The 21,078-nt window shown below is 31.8% G+C and overlaps 2 protein-coding genes across 5 annotated transcripts in view; both read left to right on the top strand.

Moving 5' to 3' along the window:
• The window catches only part of LOC134690865 (scoloptoxin SSD14-like), a 40,311-nt gene extending 21,449 nt beyond the window's left edge, over positions 1–18,862 (top strand). The window contains exons 6-17 of one of the 4 annotated variants that reach the window (XM_063550988.1): positions 117–184; positions 505–578; positions 1,329–1,531; positions 7,288–7,338; positions 7,828–7,864; positions 9,537–9,667; positions 11,442–11,530; positions 12,052–12,204; positions 12,617–12,728; positions 14,858–14,984; positions 17,146–17,256; positions 17,747–18,862. In XM_063550988.1, coding sequence (XP_063407058.1) covers positions 117–184; positions 505–578; positions 1,329–1,531; positions 7,288–7,338; positions 7,828–7,864; positions 9,537–9,667; positions 11,442–11,530; positions 12,052–12,204; positions 12,617–12,728; positions 14,858–14,984; positions 17,146–17,256; positions 17,747–17,919 — 1,329 coding nt within the window. In that variant the 3' untranslated portion in view covers positions 17,920–18,862. Of the gene's footprint in view, positions 1–116; positions 185–504; positions 579–1,328; positions 1,532–7,287; positions 7,376–7,827; positions 7,865–8,583; positions 8,621–9,003; positions 9,041–9,536; positions 9,668–11,441; positions 11,531–12,051; positions 12,205–12,616; positions 12,729–14,857; positions 14,985–17,145; positions 17,257–17,746 lie in introns of all 4 variants that reach the window. The other 3 variants (XM_063550990.1, XM_063550989.1, XM_063550986.1) reach the window with 3 other exon arrangements.
• LOC134690866 (uncharacterized) lies at positions 2,168–6,774 on the top strand. Its single transcript, XM_063550991.1, has 3 exons — positions 2,168–2,460; positions 3,149–3,222; positions 4,340–6,774. The coding sequence occupies exon 3, from the start codon at positions 4,602–4,604 to the stop codon at positions 6,270–6,272; it is 1,671 nt and encodes a 556-aa protein (XP_063407061.1). The 5' UTR covers positions 2,168–2,460; positions 3,149–3,222; positions 4,340–4,601; the 3' UTR covers positions 6,273–6,774.
• Positions 18,863–21,078: the final 2,216 nt, after the last annotated feature.

A 21,078-nucleotide genomic window follows, 5' to 3' on the forward strand; every position in this document is an offset into this window, starting at 1 on the left:
CTCATTGGTCCCTATTCATAATTCACCTCTACCATTATGTGATGAATGATTTATTAAGTTGACTGGTGATTGGATAAACCTTTACAAACAATATGGGGTTCTTTTGTTATTTACAGGGAGGTCTTTCTGTTGCTGTACCTGGAGAGCTTAAAGGAATGGAAATGGCACACAAAAAATATGGAAAGTATGTAGCTTGTAGTATAGTTCAAATTGGAATTTTCAAGCATGTAATAAAATTGCAAAGATAAAGAAGTACAATATGACTACAAAAATAGTCCTAAATGTTTTTAAAAAAATCTGCAAGCAAAATCATCAGTATTGAATATAAAAATAATTCCAGGCACTCTAGCCTCCTCAACCTATAAAAACTGGCGGCCAAGAAATAGCCTAAATGCAGTGCTTAAACGTGGCATTAAAACACCAAAAATCAAAATCAAATTATAAAGATTAATCTATAAGTCACAAGACTATCCTTTGTAAACCTATAACATTGATTATTTTTAGGTTACCATGGAGTTCTGTAGTAAAACCAGCAGCAAATTTAGCAAGGAATGGATATAAGGTTACCATGGCAATGGGTAATTATTATTTCTATATACCTGTATTCTAATCTACAGTAAACCAATAAATTATATTCATTAGAATAAACATAATGCATGAGAAATATTGATAAGACAACAATCCAACAAAACAAAACAAGCAAACAAAGGCCACTCTTCAACTCAATACAAGTGTTCATGCCCAGGGATTATGATTCACATCCTGAACATACATGAAATGTTAGTCACTGGACATTAAGCAAGCGATCATCAATCAATTAATCATGCCATATGATGATATGACATGTATGACAAGCTCTGAATTGTATATGTAAGCCAAACAACGACACACACTTATTTGTCAATAAATTTGCAAAATGGAAAAAAAATGCTAACCACACAACTGCATGTTTTATTTTATTTCATACTGTAACTTGTCTTAAGACAGCATGCTTATTGCTGAAACATGTAAACCATAATAAATATCAGTTTTGTGCCATTTTAAGGTGTTGTTGCTTGCAATGTTGTTTTAGCATTTAGATGAGATTTTGATGTGTTTTTTTTTTATATAGATAAGACTGTTGTTTTTCCTGTTTGAATGGTTTTACTCTTGTAATTTTGGGGCCCTTTATAGCTTGCTGTTCAGTGTGAGCCAAGGCTCCGTGTTGAAGGCCGTACCTCGACCTATAATGGTTTACTTTTATAAATTATTATTTGGACGGAGAGTTGTTTCATTGGTGCTCAAACCACATCTTCCTATATATTATTAATGTTTATATTTGTTTTCAGCAAAAGATTTTAAAACAGGAAAGGTCAAAGTGAGTGATTTCCAAGGTCTACTTGGTAACATCTACCTGACAAGTGACGGTCAGTTTGTAACAGAAGGGACGGAGATCAAAAACATAAAGTTAGCAGATACACTAGACATCATTGCTTCAAAAGGGAGTGATGCATTCTATGAGGGAGAACTTGTACAGAGTATTGTTAATGCTGTGAGTTACTTGAATACGAATTTGATGAAAAACCGGGGGGGGGGGAGTTACTTCCTATATTGTTAGTGGTACAAGTGTGCCGCAAAACAGAGTCACTTCTTCATGCCCTGCTGGTTAGATCTGGTGGCTTTTACATGCCCTTCTAGTGAAAACAGGGTCTTTTTTAAACAATCAGGCAATGGAAAATGGTGTGATCATTGTCTTAAGGCTAATTTAATTCTGTGACTAAAATAAATCAAAGTGAATTGGCTTCAGACATCTTAATTGTGAATTGAGGTTGACAGACAATAATACACCTTATCGCTAATCCAGGCTTGAACTTTTGACACATACAACAATCACTTTTCCATTGTGGCGTCAGATATTTTGTTTAAGACATCTTTTTTTACGAAAAAAGTACCTGCGCATTCTTGCCCCAACAAAATATTTTGTCAGAGCAATATTATCAACTAAATGCATCTTATATTGAAATATTTTCGTGGGGCAAAGCTGCGCTCATACTGAATTTTAATTAAAAACTTGCTCAAAACCGGCATCGTAGTTCTCTGATTATCGTCCGTTTTTCTCGGTATCGGAAAAAAAAAAGGAACATATATGTATTTTTTTAACATTTTTTTTGGTCAATGGTTGATAACAATAAAGTTTGGCTATAGAAAGTAAATTACAAAGCGTATTTCTTCATATTAAAGTAAAACATAGCCTCTCAAGTTAAGCCTAGCCCTTACCGTCTATATTTATTGTAAGTGATTACGGAACTGACACACGGAATTTTACTGGTGCTGTTGTTAAGAAGCTTTTTATAGTGGAATAGAAATCAGCGTATCATTCATTAAATACTTGGTATTAACAGACAGAATTGAAAGAACTAAATATAATTTAAAAGATGTGATTATATTTTTGAAAATGGTGGAATTCGTACTCCGTGAAAGGTAAGTTAAGCTTAAACTACATCACATGAACTTGTCACGTAAAAATTTCTTCCGTCTTTTCATATTATTATGGCATGCCTATTATTATCTCTTACGAAAAAGCGAAATGGAAACAAAATTTTAATTCTATGATTATTTTTCTTTTCATTGCTTTAAAGTAATACAAAAATAAATAAGACGGAACACAATCTACAAAAATCATATTTATAAATTCCAAGGCACAGCAGACGAAAACTTCAGTTTCCATTTTGCACTGACGTCTGTTAGGTAAAAAAAAAATTACCATAACATAATCGCCAACAATGAAATGGTCATTTCATTGATATAAAGTTGAATGTAAATAAGAAGTAAAGAAATAAAAAGTTACTGTGTTTATGTGGTTCACATCGCCTACGCGCTCCGCTGCGGAGAAAATATTTTACGTACGAATCTCATCAGAGCCAAATTTTGTTTTCATCATTTTGTAATTTTTTACATTTGTCGTTTTGAATCACATGATCATTTATGAATAATTAAAGACACCTTTACAACAACAAAACAGTTTTGCATGTGTTTTACCCATGAAGAAATGGTATATGTGCTTAACAGGAAAGTTACGTCTGTTGAATTTCATGATAGATACAAAAAACAAAAGCAAAAACAACATGCACCAATATACATTAAGACATTGTTTTTTTTAATGTTTTAGACATAAATGGATACTGCAGATCACTGGAGACAGTGGACCTAAATTATTACATGATAATTTCCTCATAGAAATGAGTGAGTATCTATATAATTTCCATCTTCGCTAGCTAAGGGTTACGATCCACTCCCGTTCCAGAAAGCAGGAGTGGAGAAGATGTATAATTTCGTGCAGTCGATTATTTGATACTGAGTGCAGAAGATTCATAGTTCAATTAAAAGCATTGTGAACCCAGATTGAAAATTATTTATTTATGCGCAGCATCCAGAAGTAAAATTACAAAATATGGATTACATTATGTTATAGTCTGAAAATGTTTAAAATAATTGCCACTGGATGTTAAACATCAATACATTCATTTAATATTCGTATAACCAAACACAGAAATAAATTTGGCAACTTAAAATGTTATTTTTACTATGGAAAATCTTATGAATTTTTTGATGCACTGACTTTCAGTATCTACGCTATTAAGAAGAGTGAAAGACAGAGTTTCATCTTAAAAATAAATTGTTATGTTTGATCAAAATAATGTGGTATGTGAATAACAAACATCAAACACTAGACTGTTTCTTAAAAAAAAAAAAAGCAATTTTAGTTGAACATTCATTATAATACCGGGCTTGTCTGATGTCGAAAATGTTCTGGTATTCTCCGTAGTTGCATGGTTTGCTGTCTTATTCATTCGCCTCCACATCTGATATGGCTATTTTGCACACCACATTGTAAAAAACATTTCGCCTATATTCATAAACATGGATGTTTCTATTTTCTCCAATTAACTTTTAATTATCACTGTAAAAATCGTGCTTAGAATTTAAACACTAGTGATACATGTTTAGATCTAAACGTGTTTAGGGTTGTATTTAATTTCTAAACATATTTTTCAGTAAGCACATAATATTTAAGTTTGCCGTGAATTTAAACACTTTTAAAAATGAAAGTGTATAGAAATTAAACACATATTTAAAGCTAAGCATGATTCTAAACACAACCCTAAACACATTGTGCTAAGAATTGTGTTTAGGATCTAAACACTGTTTTAAGGTGCATGCTAACATTAGATTTTCAAATACAGTTAACACATATATATTTGCCAAAAACAGATAGCAATGAAATTTTTTAGGAGTTGAATAGATTTTGCAATTAAATGTACCAAATATTAATTGTATCCTCTTATGGTTTTCTTTTCAGAATGGATAAATTAAGAAAGGGAAGAAAAGATTCTAAATGTATATTGTGTGAAAAGAGAACAAAATCCGGAAAATAAAGACCTTTGTGTGGAGAAACAAATAAAAATCTGCGCAATTTTCTCAGTAAGAATTTCCTTGTTTCACCCAATGATGATGACGTTATCTGTGATACTTGTCGACGGAAATACTACAGAGAAGGGCAAGCACAAGTAAATACACCCACTGTCCTTACAACTGATACAAATGCAAATGATCCTGATTTTATGCCACCATCTGCACCTAAAAGAGCAAAATTAAGTTCTCCTTTATCAATATCGCTTCCGATATCTTCAACAATTAAAGGTCATGCACAATGTTGTCTTTGCAAAAAGCGTGGTCCAAAACTTATGGTTGTTCCACAAGAAGCACGATTTCATACATTTTTGGAAAAGAATATAATTATTCCTGCCGGATCACGGTGCTGTCCTCGTCATTTATGTACTGAAGGTTTTACAAAAGAAGCTAACGAAGACATAACTAGTGTGTATACTGTTTCTGACTTCAATCGCAGCGGACTACTTGAATTGATAGATACAATAAGAGAACATGCATTAAAAAATAAAAACGCAAGAATTGATTTTGATAAATCTTCTTCTTTAAATGACACAGACTTTCGAAATTTGACTGGCTTAACTATTACTGATTTTGAAGACTTATGTTCTCACATTCCAAACTCAGCTATAAGAGATACCCGAGTACGAAGCATGAGAACATGTATTGGTATATTTTTGACCAAACTTCGTTCGGGTATGTCTAATAAGATATTAGCAACTTTGTTTAATATAAGCAAAGATTCTATCAGGAAAGCTATTTCATCCGCAAGAGATGCAGTTAAACAGCACTTTACACCAAAATATTTAGGATTTGATCATGTATCCCGAGAAAGTGTTATACAAAACCATACTCGTCCACTGGCACAAACATTATTTGGTGATATCACAAACACAACTGCCATACTCGTAATTGATGGTACATATATTTACATACAAAAGAGTGGACAATTTAAATTTCAACGTAGTACATACAGCATGCACAAATTTCGCAACCTCATTAAGCCAATGATGTTTGTCACAACTACAGGATACATTGTAAGTGTGATTGGACCCTACCTTTGTAACAGCAAAAACAATGATGCCAAAATTTTAAACTCAATTTTCAAAAAAAACTTGGAGAAAATCAAGGAATGGTTCGATAAAGATGATGTTGTTGTGGTTGATCGGGGATTTCGAGACAGTATCGACCTCTTAGAAGAATTTGGTATTCAAACTAAAATGCCAAGCTTTCTCAAACGTAACAAGAAGCAGCTTTCGGTTGAAGACGGTAACACAACACGTTTAGTTACAAAGGTCCGCTGGGTTGTTGAGTCCGTGAATGGTAGAATCAAGCAGTGGCGCTTGCTTGACAAGGTATTACCAAATTCCCTTATACCATATGCTGGTGAATATACACGTTTTGTAAGTGCCATATGTAATAAGTATAGACCACCACTTAATGCTGGTAATGAAACTGATGACCTTCTCTTAGGTACAAAAATGCTTCACATGTCAAAGAAGAAAAATGAGCTCATGGAACGCGTTTCAAATGAAAACTTGCATTCCAGAAGTGGTAGGTGGCAAAAAATTGATGGCAACGATTCCGTTGAAGATTTTCTGAAACTGTCGGAGGAGGACATCAGGGACATAACTCTCGGTGTATACCAGGTTAAACTAGCAAAGAGTTATACTGAGAAACATCTAGAAAATGACGATTACTATGAAGTCATGCAACAGGGACATCAACTTATTAGAGTTAGAATGGCAAGTAGACATACAAGCAGCAAAACGCATAACCTATGGATTACATATGATGACTGCTGCATAAAAACTTGGTACTGTACTTGCAAGGCCGGTGCTTGAATTGTTGGTACTTGTAGTCACATTTCGTCAGTTATATGGTTTCTAAGTTTTTACCGGCATCAAACCAAAGAAAATCAAGCAAAGCAATGGAAGGACTATGTCCATGATGCTAACCAGCCGGAAGTAGTTGATGATAGTGACAGTGAACCGGAGGAGTAAACATGTTTAGCATTTGTATTTAACTGAACAATGACTTGGACATATATAGGCATATAATATAATTCCATTTTTGTTTTGTATGTCTTTGTTGGGAAAAAACTGACGTGCGTCGATATCAGGGTACTATTATAACATGTGAAAAGTTTCTAAAGATAAATGTGCTAACAGTATTTCAATAAATTTGAGTAATTTTTGAAATGCATAGTTTATGAAATTGTGAACTTTATCAGCAGAGTACATAAAAGTACACACCAACTCATTTTTAGTAATTTAAGGTAAAAGAAAACACAAACAATAACTGTAGATTCCCTTTAATTTAGTCATACATAGAACGAATGTTAATTTTGTTGTAACCATAGCAACTGTATAACTGATATTAAATGGTTAAATCTTATATCAATTTTATTCTTCATTGTATAAACACAATGTTTCACAAGTAATAGTGTATTCACGTTGATTATTTACTGTGTAATCTATTGTAAAAAGTACACAATACATAAAAAAAAGGATAACATACGTAAAAAGCTGATATTTAAGCTTAGTCGGCATACCATTTTTATGACGTCATAAAAAGAAAACGGTAAGAGATAACTATAAAATTCTTGGTGTTTTATAAGCTCCATATCATAGATATCAATTGAAAGAAATATCAATAGATTCTGAAGTGGGGCCAATTTTGCCCCTTAGAGCCCCTTCTCCTTTTTCGGGAACCTGTGTGATATCAAGTAATGGCGGACAAATAGTGATAAGGTGTATTATTTCAAAGTTACATTGGTTTTTCATGCCTGAGTATGTGTAAAGACTTTATTTACAGGTCCAAATATATTATTGCAACAAATAATGTTTCTGTTGCTAGGTTACAAATACAGGAGGCATACTGACAGTAGATGATCTGAAGGACTATGAGGTGGTTGTTAGAGACGTTGTCAAGACATCATATAAAGGTAAGAAGTTAGAAGACGTTGTCAAGACATCTTATAAAGGTAAGAAGTTAGAGACGTTGTCAAGACATCGTATAAAGTTAAGAAGTTAGAGACATTGTCTGAACAACATGTAAAGGTAAGAAGTTAGAGACGTTGTCAAGACATCGTATAAAGGTAAGAAGTTAGAGATATTGTCAGTAGATGATCTGAAGGACTATGAGGTGGTTGTTAGAGACGTTGTCAAGACATCGTATAAAGGTAAGAAGTTAGAGATATTGTCAGTAGATGATCTGAAGGACTATGAGGTGGTTGTTAGAGACGTTGTCAAGACATCCTATAAAGGTAAGAAGTTAGAGATATTGTCAGTAGATGATCTGAAGGACTATGAGGTGGTTGTTAGAGACGTTGTCAAGACATCGTATAAAGGTAAGAAGTTAGAGATATTGTCAGTAGATGATCTGAAGGACTATGAGGTGGTTGTTAGAGACGTTGTCAAGACATCGTATAAAGGTAAGAAGTTAGAGATATAGTCAGTGGATGATCTGAAGGACTATGAGGTGGTTGTTAGAGACGTTGTCAAGACATCGTATAAAGGTAAGAAGTTAGAGATATTGTCAGTAGATGATCTGAAGGACTATGAGGTGGTTGTTAGAGACGTTGTCAAGACATCGTATAAAGGTAAGAAGTTAGAGATATTGTCAGTAGATGATCTGAAGGACTATGAGGTGGTTGTTAGAGACGTTGTCAAGACATTGTATAAAGGTAAGAAGTTACAGATATTGTCAGTAGATGATCTGAAGGACTATGAGGTGGTTGTTAGAGACGTTGTCAAGACATCCTATAAAGGTAAGAAGTTAGAGATATTGTCAGTAGATGATCTGAAGGACTATGAGGTGGTTGTTAGAGACGTTGTCAAGACATCGTATAAAGGTAAGAAGTTAGAGATATTGTCAGTAGATGATCTGAAGGACTATGAGGTGGTTGATAGAGACGTTGTCAAGACATCGTATAAAGGTAAGAAGTTAGAGATATTGTCAGTAGATGATCTGAAGGACTATGAGGTGGTTGTTAGAGACGTTGTCAAGACATCCTATAAAGGTAAGAAGTTAGAGATATTGTCAGTAGATGATCTGAAGGACTATGAGGTGGTTGTTAGAGACGTTGTCAAGACATCGTATAAAGGTAAGAAGTTAGAGATATTGTCAGTAGATGATCTGAAGGACTATGAGGTGGTTGTTAGAGACGTTGTCAAGACATCCTATAAAGGTAAGAAGTTAGAGATATTGTCAGTAGATGATCTGAAGGACTATGAGGTGGTTGTTAGAGACGTTGTCAAGACATCCTATAAAGGTAAGAAGTTAGAGATATTGTCAGTAGATGATCTGAAGGACTATGAGGTGGTTGTTAGAGACGTTGTCAAGACATCCTATAAAGGTAAGAAGTTAGAGATATTGTCAGTAGATGATCTGAAGGACTATGAGGTGGTTGTTAGAGACGTTGTCAAGACATCGTATAAAGGGAAGAAGTTAGAGATATTGTCAGTGGATGATCTGAAGGACTATGAGGTGGTTGTTAGAGACGTTGTCAAGACATCGTATAAAGGTAAGAAGTTAGAGATATTGTCAGTAGATGATCTGAAGGACTATGAGGTGGTTGTTAGAGACGTTGTCAAGACATCGTATAAAGGTAAGAAGTTAGAGATATTGTCTGAACAACATGTAAAGGTGAGAGGTCAGATATATTGTCAGGACATCATATACGGTGGAGATCAAAAATGTTGTAAATAACAAATGCTTAAAAGGTCAATACAATTTGGCTTCTCAAAAAGCACAGTATGTTTAGTACTTATTAAAGCATATTATTGCCATTGATTCACAGAAGAAATAGTATTTGTGTAAAAAATATATATTTACAAATAAACAAAAATTACTAAAAATAAAATAATTGATAAATTGAAAATTAAAACACTTCCAAAACATATTTATATATATTAAAAAAAAAAACAATTTCAATGAATACCAAACTTAAATGCTTATGATAAAGAACACAAGACGGTCACAAGTGTCTTTTTCCTTATTTTGTGAAAGTAAAAACTTCCCTTAATAAAATTTGTAAACAAAAATGCTCAATATGACATACCATATAACAGCACTAATAATCCATTTATAATTGATTATTACAGATCAGACTTTGATATCAGTACCAGCTCCAGGGGGTGGACCAGTAATATTATCTATCATGAACATATTGGAGGGGTATAATTTTCAGTCGGGTGATAAAAACCAAACTAAGACAGTACACAGAATATTAGAGGTTTGTATGTTGAAATAATGGATTACTAGTCTTCACTCTTTAAATTCAGAAATTTTGTGATTGTTGGGCAATTTTCCTTTTCAGAATGACAAAGACTAAGGGCAGATAATCTCATTGTTTGTACCTGGATATGTAAAAACATCACATCATTGGTTGAATATCCACTATTTAAGACTTTTATAACCAATCACCATGTTCTTTTTCTAATCTTTGTCTAATTTTTTATAAATTTTGCAATCGGTATATATTTTATTATTTATCAAGTTTGGTAAGGAATCTGAATTTCATATTTGATAAATGATAAATTGAATTAAATAAAAAATTGTACCTATGATTATTTTTGTTTTGTACCAAAAAAATATAAGCAAACAGTTGAAAATTTCAGAAACACAATTTACTCGATAAATTTCTTTGCATTATTTACACAGGTTTTATTTTTCTCAATTAAGAAACTAACAATTCAAATTTATATAAATTACATTTCATTTATTCTCGTAAAAAATATTAAATTTACAAGCTACTTGTTGATATAACTTAATTTCTCAATAAATTATATCATTCTACAATACTATCACACCTCCTTATTATATATATGGACCATAATTTGCTATTGGGCTCCGTTTCCTATAACTATAGAAAAGTGATAAAATGTGAATTACTGTAAGATAATGACGTGAAGAGTCCTTGGAAAAATCAATCGAAATTACGTTTCTTATCATTGTACCAATGCTCATTGGATTGATTTAACTTCAGCAGTAAATATTACTGGATATTTTAGGTGAATAAATATAATTTAATAACAAATACATGTTAATATACCGTTACACTTAGAATGTACAAAGTTGGAATCCTGTCACAGTTTTTAATTAATATTTTTTATTCATGTTCTGCAAACACTTATCAGAAACGCAATAAACTTGTCAAAGGAGAAGTAAACTTTTACCATGCATGACTTGAAAGGAAGTACTTTATTGATTTTAGCCCACTAAAGTAGGTTAAAATGTGGAAACCATGTAGATGGTGTACAGGTCACAAGTATCACATTGTGCCTATTTTAAAGATTTTAATTCCAAGTTAAAAGTTTTTTTCTTTACTGGATGTAAAGAATGTTACATTGCCAATGATTTGGAATAAATTGTATATAACTGGAATATCAAAACCAAATATAAATACATTTTTTTTGCTTAAACATCAAGATACAACGATAATGGTATCCTGTATCAATGGAGAAAATATGGAAAATTCTGAATAAATTGTACTAATTGTTTTCAAAACAAGCACATATTTAGGAGTTTTATAATACTGTTACATTTAAGATGGATTTTAAGAAAAAGTATACTGTTCAGATTATTTTAAGCAGATTTTGCAATAAAATAAAACTAAAAAAATGCTTTCGGTTTCTTTTGGTTTCCTGTCAGGTTTAAAAAAAACTTTAATATAACATTGAAAATAGATTTTAAATATTAACATGAAGCAAGTAACACTAGTAATGGTGTTTATTTATGCCTTTTGAATTATATTGTGCAAAATAAAGAAAATAAAGATTGGTTTCCTGTTTGGTTTCATGTCACGTAAACGGTGAATCAAAATGTATTAATTTTTTCTCGAAAAACTCAATTGTTCCATTCCTACTACAAAATGTATTCTAACACCAACACAACCCACAAAATAAAAGTTAAAATTTTAGAACTTATAAAAAAGGATACAAAAAGAAACCAAAGGCCGAATACCAAATTATGGTCCATATATTAAGAAATTAAATTGTATTTTGCAGGCATTTAAGTTTGGATTTGCGCAACAGCAAGAACTAGCTGATCCCAAATTTGAATCATCAGCATTGAATGCCACTAGTAAGATGTTAGAGTAAGTCAACTATGGATTAAATGTTGTCCTAAAATGAAAATAGAAAAGAAAGGCCTGTTCCAACAAAATCACCTACTACAGTTTTGAATGAAGAGATAAATGAAGCATAGGAATCACAAAGTATGTTTCCTGTTATCACTTATTTTGTACATTTTTCCTTTAAACTTTTTTGCGATAATTTTTTCATATCATGCTACTCGCTAAAGATGGAAAATTATCGCTAGAAACTAAGAAGGCATGTGGTGTTGCTAATGAAATTGACATGAGATTAACAACGTCTTCACAGGTAAAATAGCAATAAACAGATTATCATTGGTCATCTCAACTGGATTGCTTTTCTCACTTTCGTCGTACCGGCTCAAACAAGAAAATCAATCTCATTGAGATGATGAACGATAATCTATAATTATTTATACTTTAGTATGACACATCCAACGATTTTTTTTTTATCCAAACTTAAACATCATTTCTACATGAATAAAAATTTGTGTAGTAACAATTTGCAATTTTTAATTTTGTAGCAAAGGTATGGCTAAATTGATCAGGAATAAGACAACAGAAAAGACGCATGCTGATCCTTCCTATTACAATGGCGTGGTAGCCATGTCTCCAGAGAAAGGAACATCACATATATCAGTTATAGATGCTCAGGAGTTAATGGTCTCGGTAACTACGTAAGTACATGGTGTCTGTAACTTATGTTAGATTATGGTGTCTGTTATGACAGGAAGTCTTATTTTTCTCTATAAACTTATTCAGTTTAAGAATTTGTTGGGGCAATGGGATGTCAGAGCATATAGAAAACATGGAAATTATCAACCCATGTTTGGTACAACAAGTCTCTATCTTGAAATTGTAAAAAATCATTTTCAAGTAGAAAAATATGAGCTTTTTCAAGACAAAAAACTTGCTACCTTAAGTCTGGGTTGACAATTTCCATGTTTTCTATGTAAACCTCACTCTCCTGTCCCATGGCCAAAACATTTGAATCAATGATAATTTATCGCAGTAATGGTGACTTTAACTGTACATGCTTATTATTCCTGTGATGTATTAAATTCTTAAGAAATATATTTTTTTCAACAGAACGGTGAATTATTGGTTTGGATCTAAGATAATGACAGATACTGGTATTCTACTGAATAACCAGATGGCTGATTTTGCTGATCCTGATAATCTTGATACCAAAAATAATAAGGTAGGATGATGTACAGAATAACAATTGGACATTACAGAGAGGGGGGGTCGCGTCAGAGGGATCCGGATCCTGAAATCGTGGGCTTAAAAATATGAAATCATGAGGTCCTGCATTTAAAACAATTTAAATTTATCCCAAAATGCGAAATAAGAATTCCAGGATCCTGAAAGGGTCAATCCCAAAATCCCGAGCTTAAAAACATCCGATCCTGACATTGAAAAAGGTCCTGCCCTCCCTCTTACATGGTTTGATCCTCAGCAACAGATCATTTTCCCTGTACTGAAATATTTTATGAATATTTTTAATTTAGTCCAGTAGACTATAAAGTTTAGACTTAAAAGTGTTTAATGAAATCATATTATAACAACTTCTGTTACATGTCTGAAGTATAAAATTTTCAAAGGCTTGTATAAAAACTTTTGAAAAACCATGAAATTCAGATATCCATGAAATTATAATTTATCCTTTAGGCCACACCAATTTAATTTCTTGTTCTACGGATTTTTGGACTCCAAAAATTGGGGCGAGCGAGCGATTTGAAAATTTTAATAAAAAAATATTTAATTGGAAATTTTTCAGGCGAAGCTTAAAAAGTAAAGGCGAGCGATTATATATTTTTTTTTGTAAACCTTAAATAGTAGGTTTTGACTATATTAAAACTTGGTTTATCACTTGCACCTTGACATTTCTTTAATTTATGAAGTATTTTTTCCCTGTTCAACAAGAAATAATTGAATAATTAACTCTGGTCTATGTATGTGTGACTGACAATGAGACAATTCTCCATCCAAGTCATAATCAGGTTCAGAACAACCCCTTAATGTTATAAATATCCCTTTTATGAGGGGTCAAAATATTAAAGTTATAATATATTTTTTTTGTAAAATCACTTTAAGTACAAAAGGGCTTATATTTTCCCAAAGAACTATAATATTTCTTATTAAATGGTCAAAACATGACCAAGAATTTTGTAATATTCCTGGACTTTAACCATTTTAACACATTTACTTTAACAGTTTAATATTATTCATAATAAGTGGACCCATCCCTCTTTTAGAAAAGTTGTTTAAAATATAATGTATTTCTCCTCTTTTTGAGTAAACAATTCTTAAGTTGTCAGATGTTTTGTATAGTAGCACTGTACAAATTCTTAGTATTTCTATTATCTTTTCTACAACAGACTGAACAGTAAACATGGTAAAATGACCCCTTCAAGGCCCTTGTCTGAGGGAGGGTTGGTCCCAACCTGATTATAACAAACATAGGTCAAAGTACGGCCTTTTACACAGTACTTTGATCAAGACCAACCAGCAAGCTATAAGGGACCACCACTTAGTATTGTACACAATTCGAACAGGAAAACCAACGATCTAAATTATATTTCCAAACTGACGGGAAAATGCCAATGAACCACATCAAAATACGATAACTGCTGAACGACAGGTCTCTGAATCAACCAGGACAGGTGCACAAACCTGCAGCGGGTATGACCGTCACCATACATTATATATTGCAGTTGAAGGCAAATCCTTTAGAAGTTCTTTGTACTTTATTTTAACAACGAACATTTTTTTCATAGGGAATATAAGTTAGGGGGAAAGAAACCAACGTTTTGTTCTGTACTGGTATTTCTATTTATGTCGGGGCACTCCCGCTTGGAATAAATTGTTTTCATGCTGAAACAAATATTCTCGCAGATATTTACAGTGTTGTGTGGTGCTGATAGGTTTAAAATCGTTATATGAAGGCTAGACTGTGATTTAAAAAAAACAAATGTTGAGATCTTTATATACTATTTACAAAAAAACGGTGTGGGAAATGGACATGATTTCATTTCCGGATGCGGGAAGCGGGAATATAATAAAAATAAAAAAAATCTGTTTTGAAAAAAATAGGTGCGGGCGGGCCCGTCGAACAAGGAATCAAATTGGTGTGGCCTTATCCACTGTTAAAAATTGGTATAAATGAATACAATAAATCCACAGTAGATATATAATTCTTTTGAGAGACATTTTCTAGTTAAAAGGGTCATTGAGGGTAGGAATGGGTACCCCATATGACAAATTTTTATAACAGACATTTGTACCCTAATTTTTACATTAAACTACAACATCATTTGATCATTTCAGCTGAATTATATTGCTCCTGGGAAACGCCCACTTTCCAATATGGCACCAGTTATTTTGTATAACCAAGACTCACCTTGCAAAATGAGACTTGTGATTGGTGGAGCTAATGGATCTCGAATTATTACAGGTATGCCAAAATACAAATTTCTCTATAGGTTTGAGAAAAAATGTCTGTGATAGATAACTCCCTTCATAGAAAGTATTCTTTTATAATGTGAAGATTTTGTTTGTATTTTGTTATTTTTATTGATATTGAAAACGTGAACTGTTATACTCAAATACTTGTATAAGGCCACAGTTTTTTAATTTGTTGGTTTACGGATTTTCTCCATGAAAAAGTCGGGTCGGTCGGTCGGGAAAAAAAAAGAAAAAAATCTTTCAAGACATAAAACTGATATGCCAAATGAATATATATATTTCACCTTTCTAATAATATGTTTGTCATACTATTTTGTCATCATTCTTAAATTTTAGTTCGATGAAACATTATTGCTCAGCTGTAATAAACATCGCACGACATTGTCTAATAATTTTCCATAATAAAATGGGTGCACGGACAAAGACGGAATACACCTTATCGCTATTAAGTCCATCCCGGGAAAAACAGTCATTTATACAACTTCCTGTTTAGGTCACCGGCCGAAAAATGGAGGTCATCAGTAGTGAGCTGACGGAGAAAAAACTTTAGAAAGAGATCAATAAGAATCTTTGATATAGTATGATCCACCTTTTTTGAAATTAAGATTGAAGTAAAAAAATATTTTGTTTGAAGTATTTACGGTAGTTTAAACAGGTCTCAATAAAATAGTATCATGCATGGTGAATTGTTTAAACAGGGTCCCAGATAGCTTTAACTGGATGAAAAAGTTGTGTAATTTTAGAACTTATCCGGAATGGAATAAATAGCGATTAGGTGTATTAAATTGTCATTTCACAGACAAAAAATAAAAGATTCATGTCAGTAGCTCTTAATTAAAACTTGGTGAATTGTAATAGGTAAGAAAACTGATAAAAAAAAATATGTAAAAACGTCGTACGAAAATACACCTTATCGCTATTTAGTCCATTCCGGATAAGTTCTAAAATTACACAACTTTTTCATCCAGTTGAAGCTATCTGGGACCCTGTTTTAACAATTCATGCATGATACTTTTTAATGAGACCTGTTTAAAATACCTTAAATACTTCAAACAAAATATTTTTAAACTTCAATTTTAATTTCGGAAAAAGTGGATCATACTATATCAAAGTTTTTTGATGATCACTTTCTAAAGTTTTTTCTCCCTCAGCTCACTACTGATGACCTCCATTTTTCGGCCGGTGACCTAAACAGGAAGTTGAATAAATGATTGTTTTTCACGGAATGGACTAAATAGCGATAAGGTGTATAAGTTTCAACACATGTGTCAAAAACACAATAGACTCGTCCACTGGAAAAACGAGTAATCTTTGTCATGCATTCCTGTTTTTTATTCAAATGGACGATATTTTTTTATTATATATGAAAAAAAGAAAATTTCAGATGATTTGATAAAATTCAGTACTTTAACTTGATGTCTTGAACTTCCACCTGTCCACATTTGGACAAGTCTATTTCTATGAGAACAGGCATCTTACGGACTTGTGAAAAATAAGGCAAACAAACTTATTGTGTAAATGGTTTTAAACACAGGTTTCGTTCCGCAAAATAATTTGTGCAAACGACATTTCAAGGTCATTAATAATTGATTTGTCTTTTTTAAGAAAAGTAAATTGAAAGTTTATTTTTTTCACAACAGAAAGTGTCACCACTTCTGTCAGTGATTAATGCATTTCGTTTCTTAAAAAAAAGGTATTTTAATTATTTTTCAGGGATAATGCATTTGTTAGGGTCGGTGTGAATAAAAAAGCATGAAAGTCAATTTTATTTTTATTCTGGAAATCAGCAAAATAGGGTCGGCGGATCCGTAAACCAACAAATTAAAAAATCCTGGCCTAATCACAATGATCATAGTATCTATGAAAGGGAATAATCTTTGCTTTGTGATACAAAACAATTCATCAGAAATAAAATTGAGAATGGTTAAAGAGACAACAACCCGACCAAAGAGCAGAAAATAGCTGAAGGCCACCATTGGTTCTTCAATACAACGAGAAAATCTTGCATCTGGAGGTTTACTTTAGCTGGCCTCTAAGTTTATTATAGCTAAGAAAATAAAAAAGTGTAAGAAAGATAATAAGATAGCATTCTTTGTTTTCAATACACAATCAATACCATTATTTACTAATGTTTTATTATTAATAAATAGGTGTAACAGAGGTGTTACTGAATGTTGTATCATTTGGATTGACAATGGCAGATGCTATTAGTGCTCCGAGGATCCACACACAGCTTTATCCTTCTGAAGTAGAGTATGAAGGTATGTCCTAATAATGAAAATAGAATTTGGTTACGGATAAGCTTTGTTTGGAGTTAACTAGAGTTAGTATTGTCTTGGTCAGTAGTAAGTACCTGTAAATGAAATAATTGTGTGCAATGTTTTGACAAACAAGGTGTAGTACCTCAATGATACCCATCCTGACAATAGTCAAAATAACAAAGAATAAAACGTGAACATCAGTTAGAAGTAATTATATGATCTAAACAATGAAGAGTGTTATCATTTAGATATTTGTATTATCAAAAGCTGTCAATATTTTCAACTGTGTCTTAAATAATTTATGAATTTATTTTTTGTATTCAATATATAGATATTCTTGATAAAAAAAAATGTTTAAACTTTGTTCTTTTTTGGCTTTATAACTATTTTTATCGGAGTGTCACTGGTGAGTCTTATTTAGACAAAACGTGCATCTCGCATATTAAATCATCATCTTGGTACTTTTGATAATGATTTGACATAATTTCAGATGGATTTCCACAGAAAGTTATAGATGAGTTAGAAAAAATGGGCCATAAGATGGTGAAGTCTTCAGAAGGATTAAATGAAGTTCAGGGAATAAAGAAAGTCAACAATAGAATAAACGCTGTATCAGACTACAGAAAAGGAGGGAAAGCAGCCATTTTTAATACAAATACATAATAATTAAGTCTCTTAGGTTAACTGTAGAGAAAAATATTTAGTATTCAAGTCTCCTAGGTTTTACTGTACTGATGTGTAAAATATTTAATATTCAAGTCTCCAAAGTTTTACTGTACTGTAAAATATTTGAAGTCATGTCTCCTAGGTTTTACTGTACAGTAAAATATGTGATGTCAAGTCTCATAGGTTTTACTGTACTGTAGAATATTTGATGTCATGTCTCCTAGGTTTTACTGTACTGTAAAATATTTGATGGCATGTCTCCTAGGTTTAACTGTACTATAAAATAAATATTTGATGGAAAGACTCTAAGGTTTTACTGTACTGTAAAATATTTGATGTCATGGCTCCTAGGTTTTACTGTACTGTAAAATATTTGATGTCATGTCTCCTAAGTTTTACTGTACTGTTAAATATTTGATGTCATGGCTCCTAGGTTTTACTGTACTGTAAAATATTTGATGTCATATCTCCTAGGTTTTACTGTACAGTAAAGTATGATGGCATGTCTCCTATTTTTTTACTGTACTGTAAAACTTTGATGGCAAGTCTCCTAGGTTTTACTGTAGCATACAGTATTAGTTCTTTGTTATATATATTGTGAAAACTGTGATGGACAATCAGAACAGGCACTGTACTTCTGATTTCACTATAGATGTTGTGAAACTTGTTGTGTCAACTGTGGCTTGATATTTATATTTCTCATAATTTAGTGTTGCATTAGTATTACATTTTCCATCACTATATAAATTAGTTACAGTAAAAAAATTAATAACATTTTATCCTCAATTATGTATTATGTAAACTATTTCTATATATTTGTTTTTGTCAGTCATGTGAGTGGTGTTCCCGAAATAATTTTATAAAAGTCAAAAGGTAATTTAAGTTCCAGAAATAATTTTATAGAGTCAAAGGACACTTTAAGGTATACAATTTAATGACAGTGGTTAGTTTGAAAGATTCACAATAAAAAAAAAATATGTTTGAGGGTTGTAGTGGGGGTACCTTTATAACGAATAATGGTAAAAATTATTTCTGACTTACATTAATGGTATTTTTTGGTGCATGACAATAAAATCTGATGGTTGTGATTTGTCAAATTTATACTACTGTAGAAACCTTAATTTTCGTGGTTTTGTCTCTTAGATTTCATGGGGTTTTAATTTCATGGCTTTCAGCAAATGAAAGTGACATTATATGTAGGTTAAATTTTTCATGGGGGTTTTAATTTCATGGATATATCCTTTTCAGGAAATAAAGAAATAAATTCCGCCACGAAAACTTCTGCTTTTACAGTATTTGACAAATCATGTCAATATTTTTCCAAAAATGACAGTAACAATAATTATTTCAGATCTGACTAATAACTGTAAAATTTTAACCAATTTTACCCTAACAATTGCCTAAAATGACTGTTTGACAATTGATGGTAAAGGGCTGGAAACCCCTTGGATGGCAGAACAAATTAAAATCAAATGTCCACATTGCAACTATCTTCATACTTTATTTAAGAAATGACTGTAATATTTTTTCTGTCTATGAAGAAACAACATCAAAAATGTGGTGCACACCTAATAACCTAAAAATATTTTTTAAAGTGTGCACCACATTTTTTATGTTATTTCAAATAGACAGAAAAAATATATCAGTCATTTCTTTTATTTTAATTCTAATTTCCGTATTTAAACTGGAGTTAAACCATAAAAAAATGTTGTTGACATTACAGTCACATGACAAAATAATGTCTTTGAGCTGATAAACATAACAGCATCAGCCAATCAGAAGACGTGTTTCATCAAAAATTAAATTATTTCTGGATCACCACCTATTTATGGCAGTTTAAAGGGTATTAATATTAACAGTGCAATATTTAACTTATTTATGCATAGATAGACGTATGTTAAATCATTAAACTTTTTAATGCATCGCTATGCCATTACATGTATTGACATATTTTCTGTTTTAAGTAGTATTAGATATTAACAGGCTATTGTAGTGGTTTATTTAGTTACCTTATAATCAACACAACCATCTACATTGTAATTATCTAGCAGATTCACTTATCCCCTAAGTTGTGGATAATTACTTTTGTGAATAATTAGAGAAAACAGTGTTTTTTCGGCAATATTTGATTTTTCATAGCATTCATGCTTATAGAAATTTAAATTTGAATTTGTCTTTCAACTTTTATCGATGAAATCAATGAAAATTGGTATTAAATAATAATGAATCCACAGATTTTTCAACAGTTGCTATTTTCATAAGAATAATTGCTTGTTAACTTTAACATATGTCAACCCTAGGATACAGTGATATGTTTGTTGGTCTGAATTGTGGTTAGTCCAACTATGTTATGAAAATATTTATTTGATGTAGAAAATAGGTTTATGACAGATTTTTAACAATGATTTTCATATTTACATGAATTATTTGTGTATGATTTACATTCCATTGCAATATGCTTGTCAATTTAAATTTTGTGTATCTAATCCAAGATTTCACTTAATTGCATAAATCAACATAATATATGAAAAACAATTTATTTGAAAAATAAATTTTGCTTTTAATAGAAAAAAAAGTTTTATAACTTCTCATAATTAAATACTGTAAATTCAAAAATTATAGCAAGATTTTTATTAATGCATATATTGCAACTAAGTGAGTATTGCAAGAATGAGAACTCACATTCTGGTATCTAATGCATGCAGGCCCGTAGCCAGAGATTTCCAGGGGGGGGGGGGGCTCAAAATTTCTACTGTAACAGTCACAATTCGAAAAGAACGGTGACTTTAACAGTCCTTATTTGTTTTCAAGGGGGTGTTTGTCTGAACCCTCCAAACCCCCTGGCTACAGGTATGTCTAATGCATATATATATGTAAGCAGATTTTTCTGAAATCACATTAAATAATTTTACATTACTCTATACATTCTTCAACAATTGTAATGCAGGTATTTCTGAAGTAACAATATATAACAATAATTTAATAAAAGGTCCACAGAAAATAAAAAAATATTTTTTATGGAATAATCTCAATCAAAATTTTACATTTTTGTTACCATTAAAGATGGTTACACAGTTTTTCTAACCCATGATCTGTCCCTGTGATCTGTTGTTATGGTGCAGATGGTCCCTTGACCCATTACACTGCTCAATCAAA

The sequence above is a fragment of the Mytilus trossulus genome, chromosome 11, assembly GCF_036588685.1.
Source record: "Mytilus trossulus isolate FHL-02 chromosome 11, PNRI_Mtr1.1.1.hap1, whole genome shotgun sequence".
NCBI classification, from domain to species: domain Eukaryota; kingdom Metazoa; phylum Mollusca; class Bivalvia; order Mytilida; family Mytilidae; genus Mytilus; species Mytilus trossulus.

Bases quoted from the DNA above. Each gene is read 5' to 3' on its own strand.
- LOC134690866 (XM_063550991.1), top strand. From the start codon at position 4,602: ATGCCACCATCTGCACCTAAAAGAGCAAAATTAAGTTCTCCTTTATCA.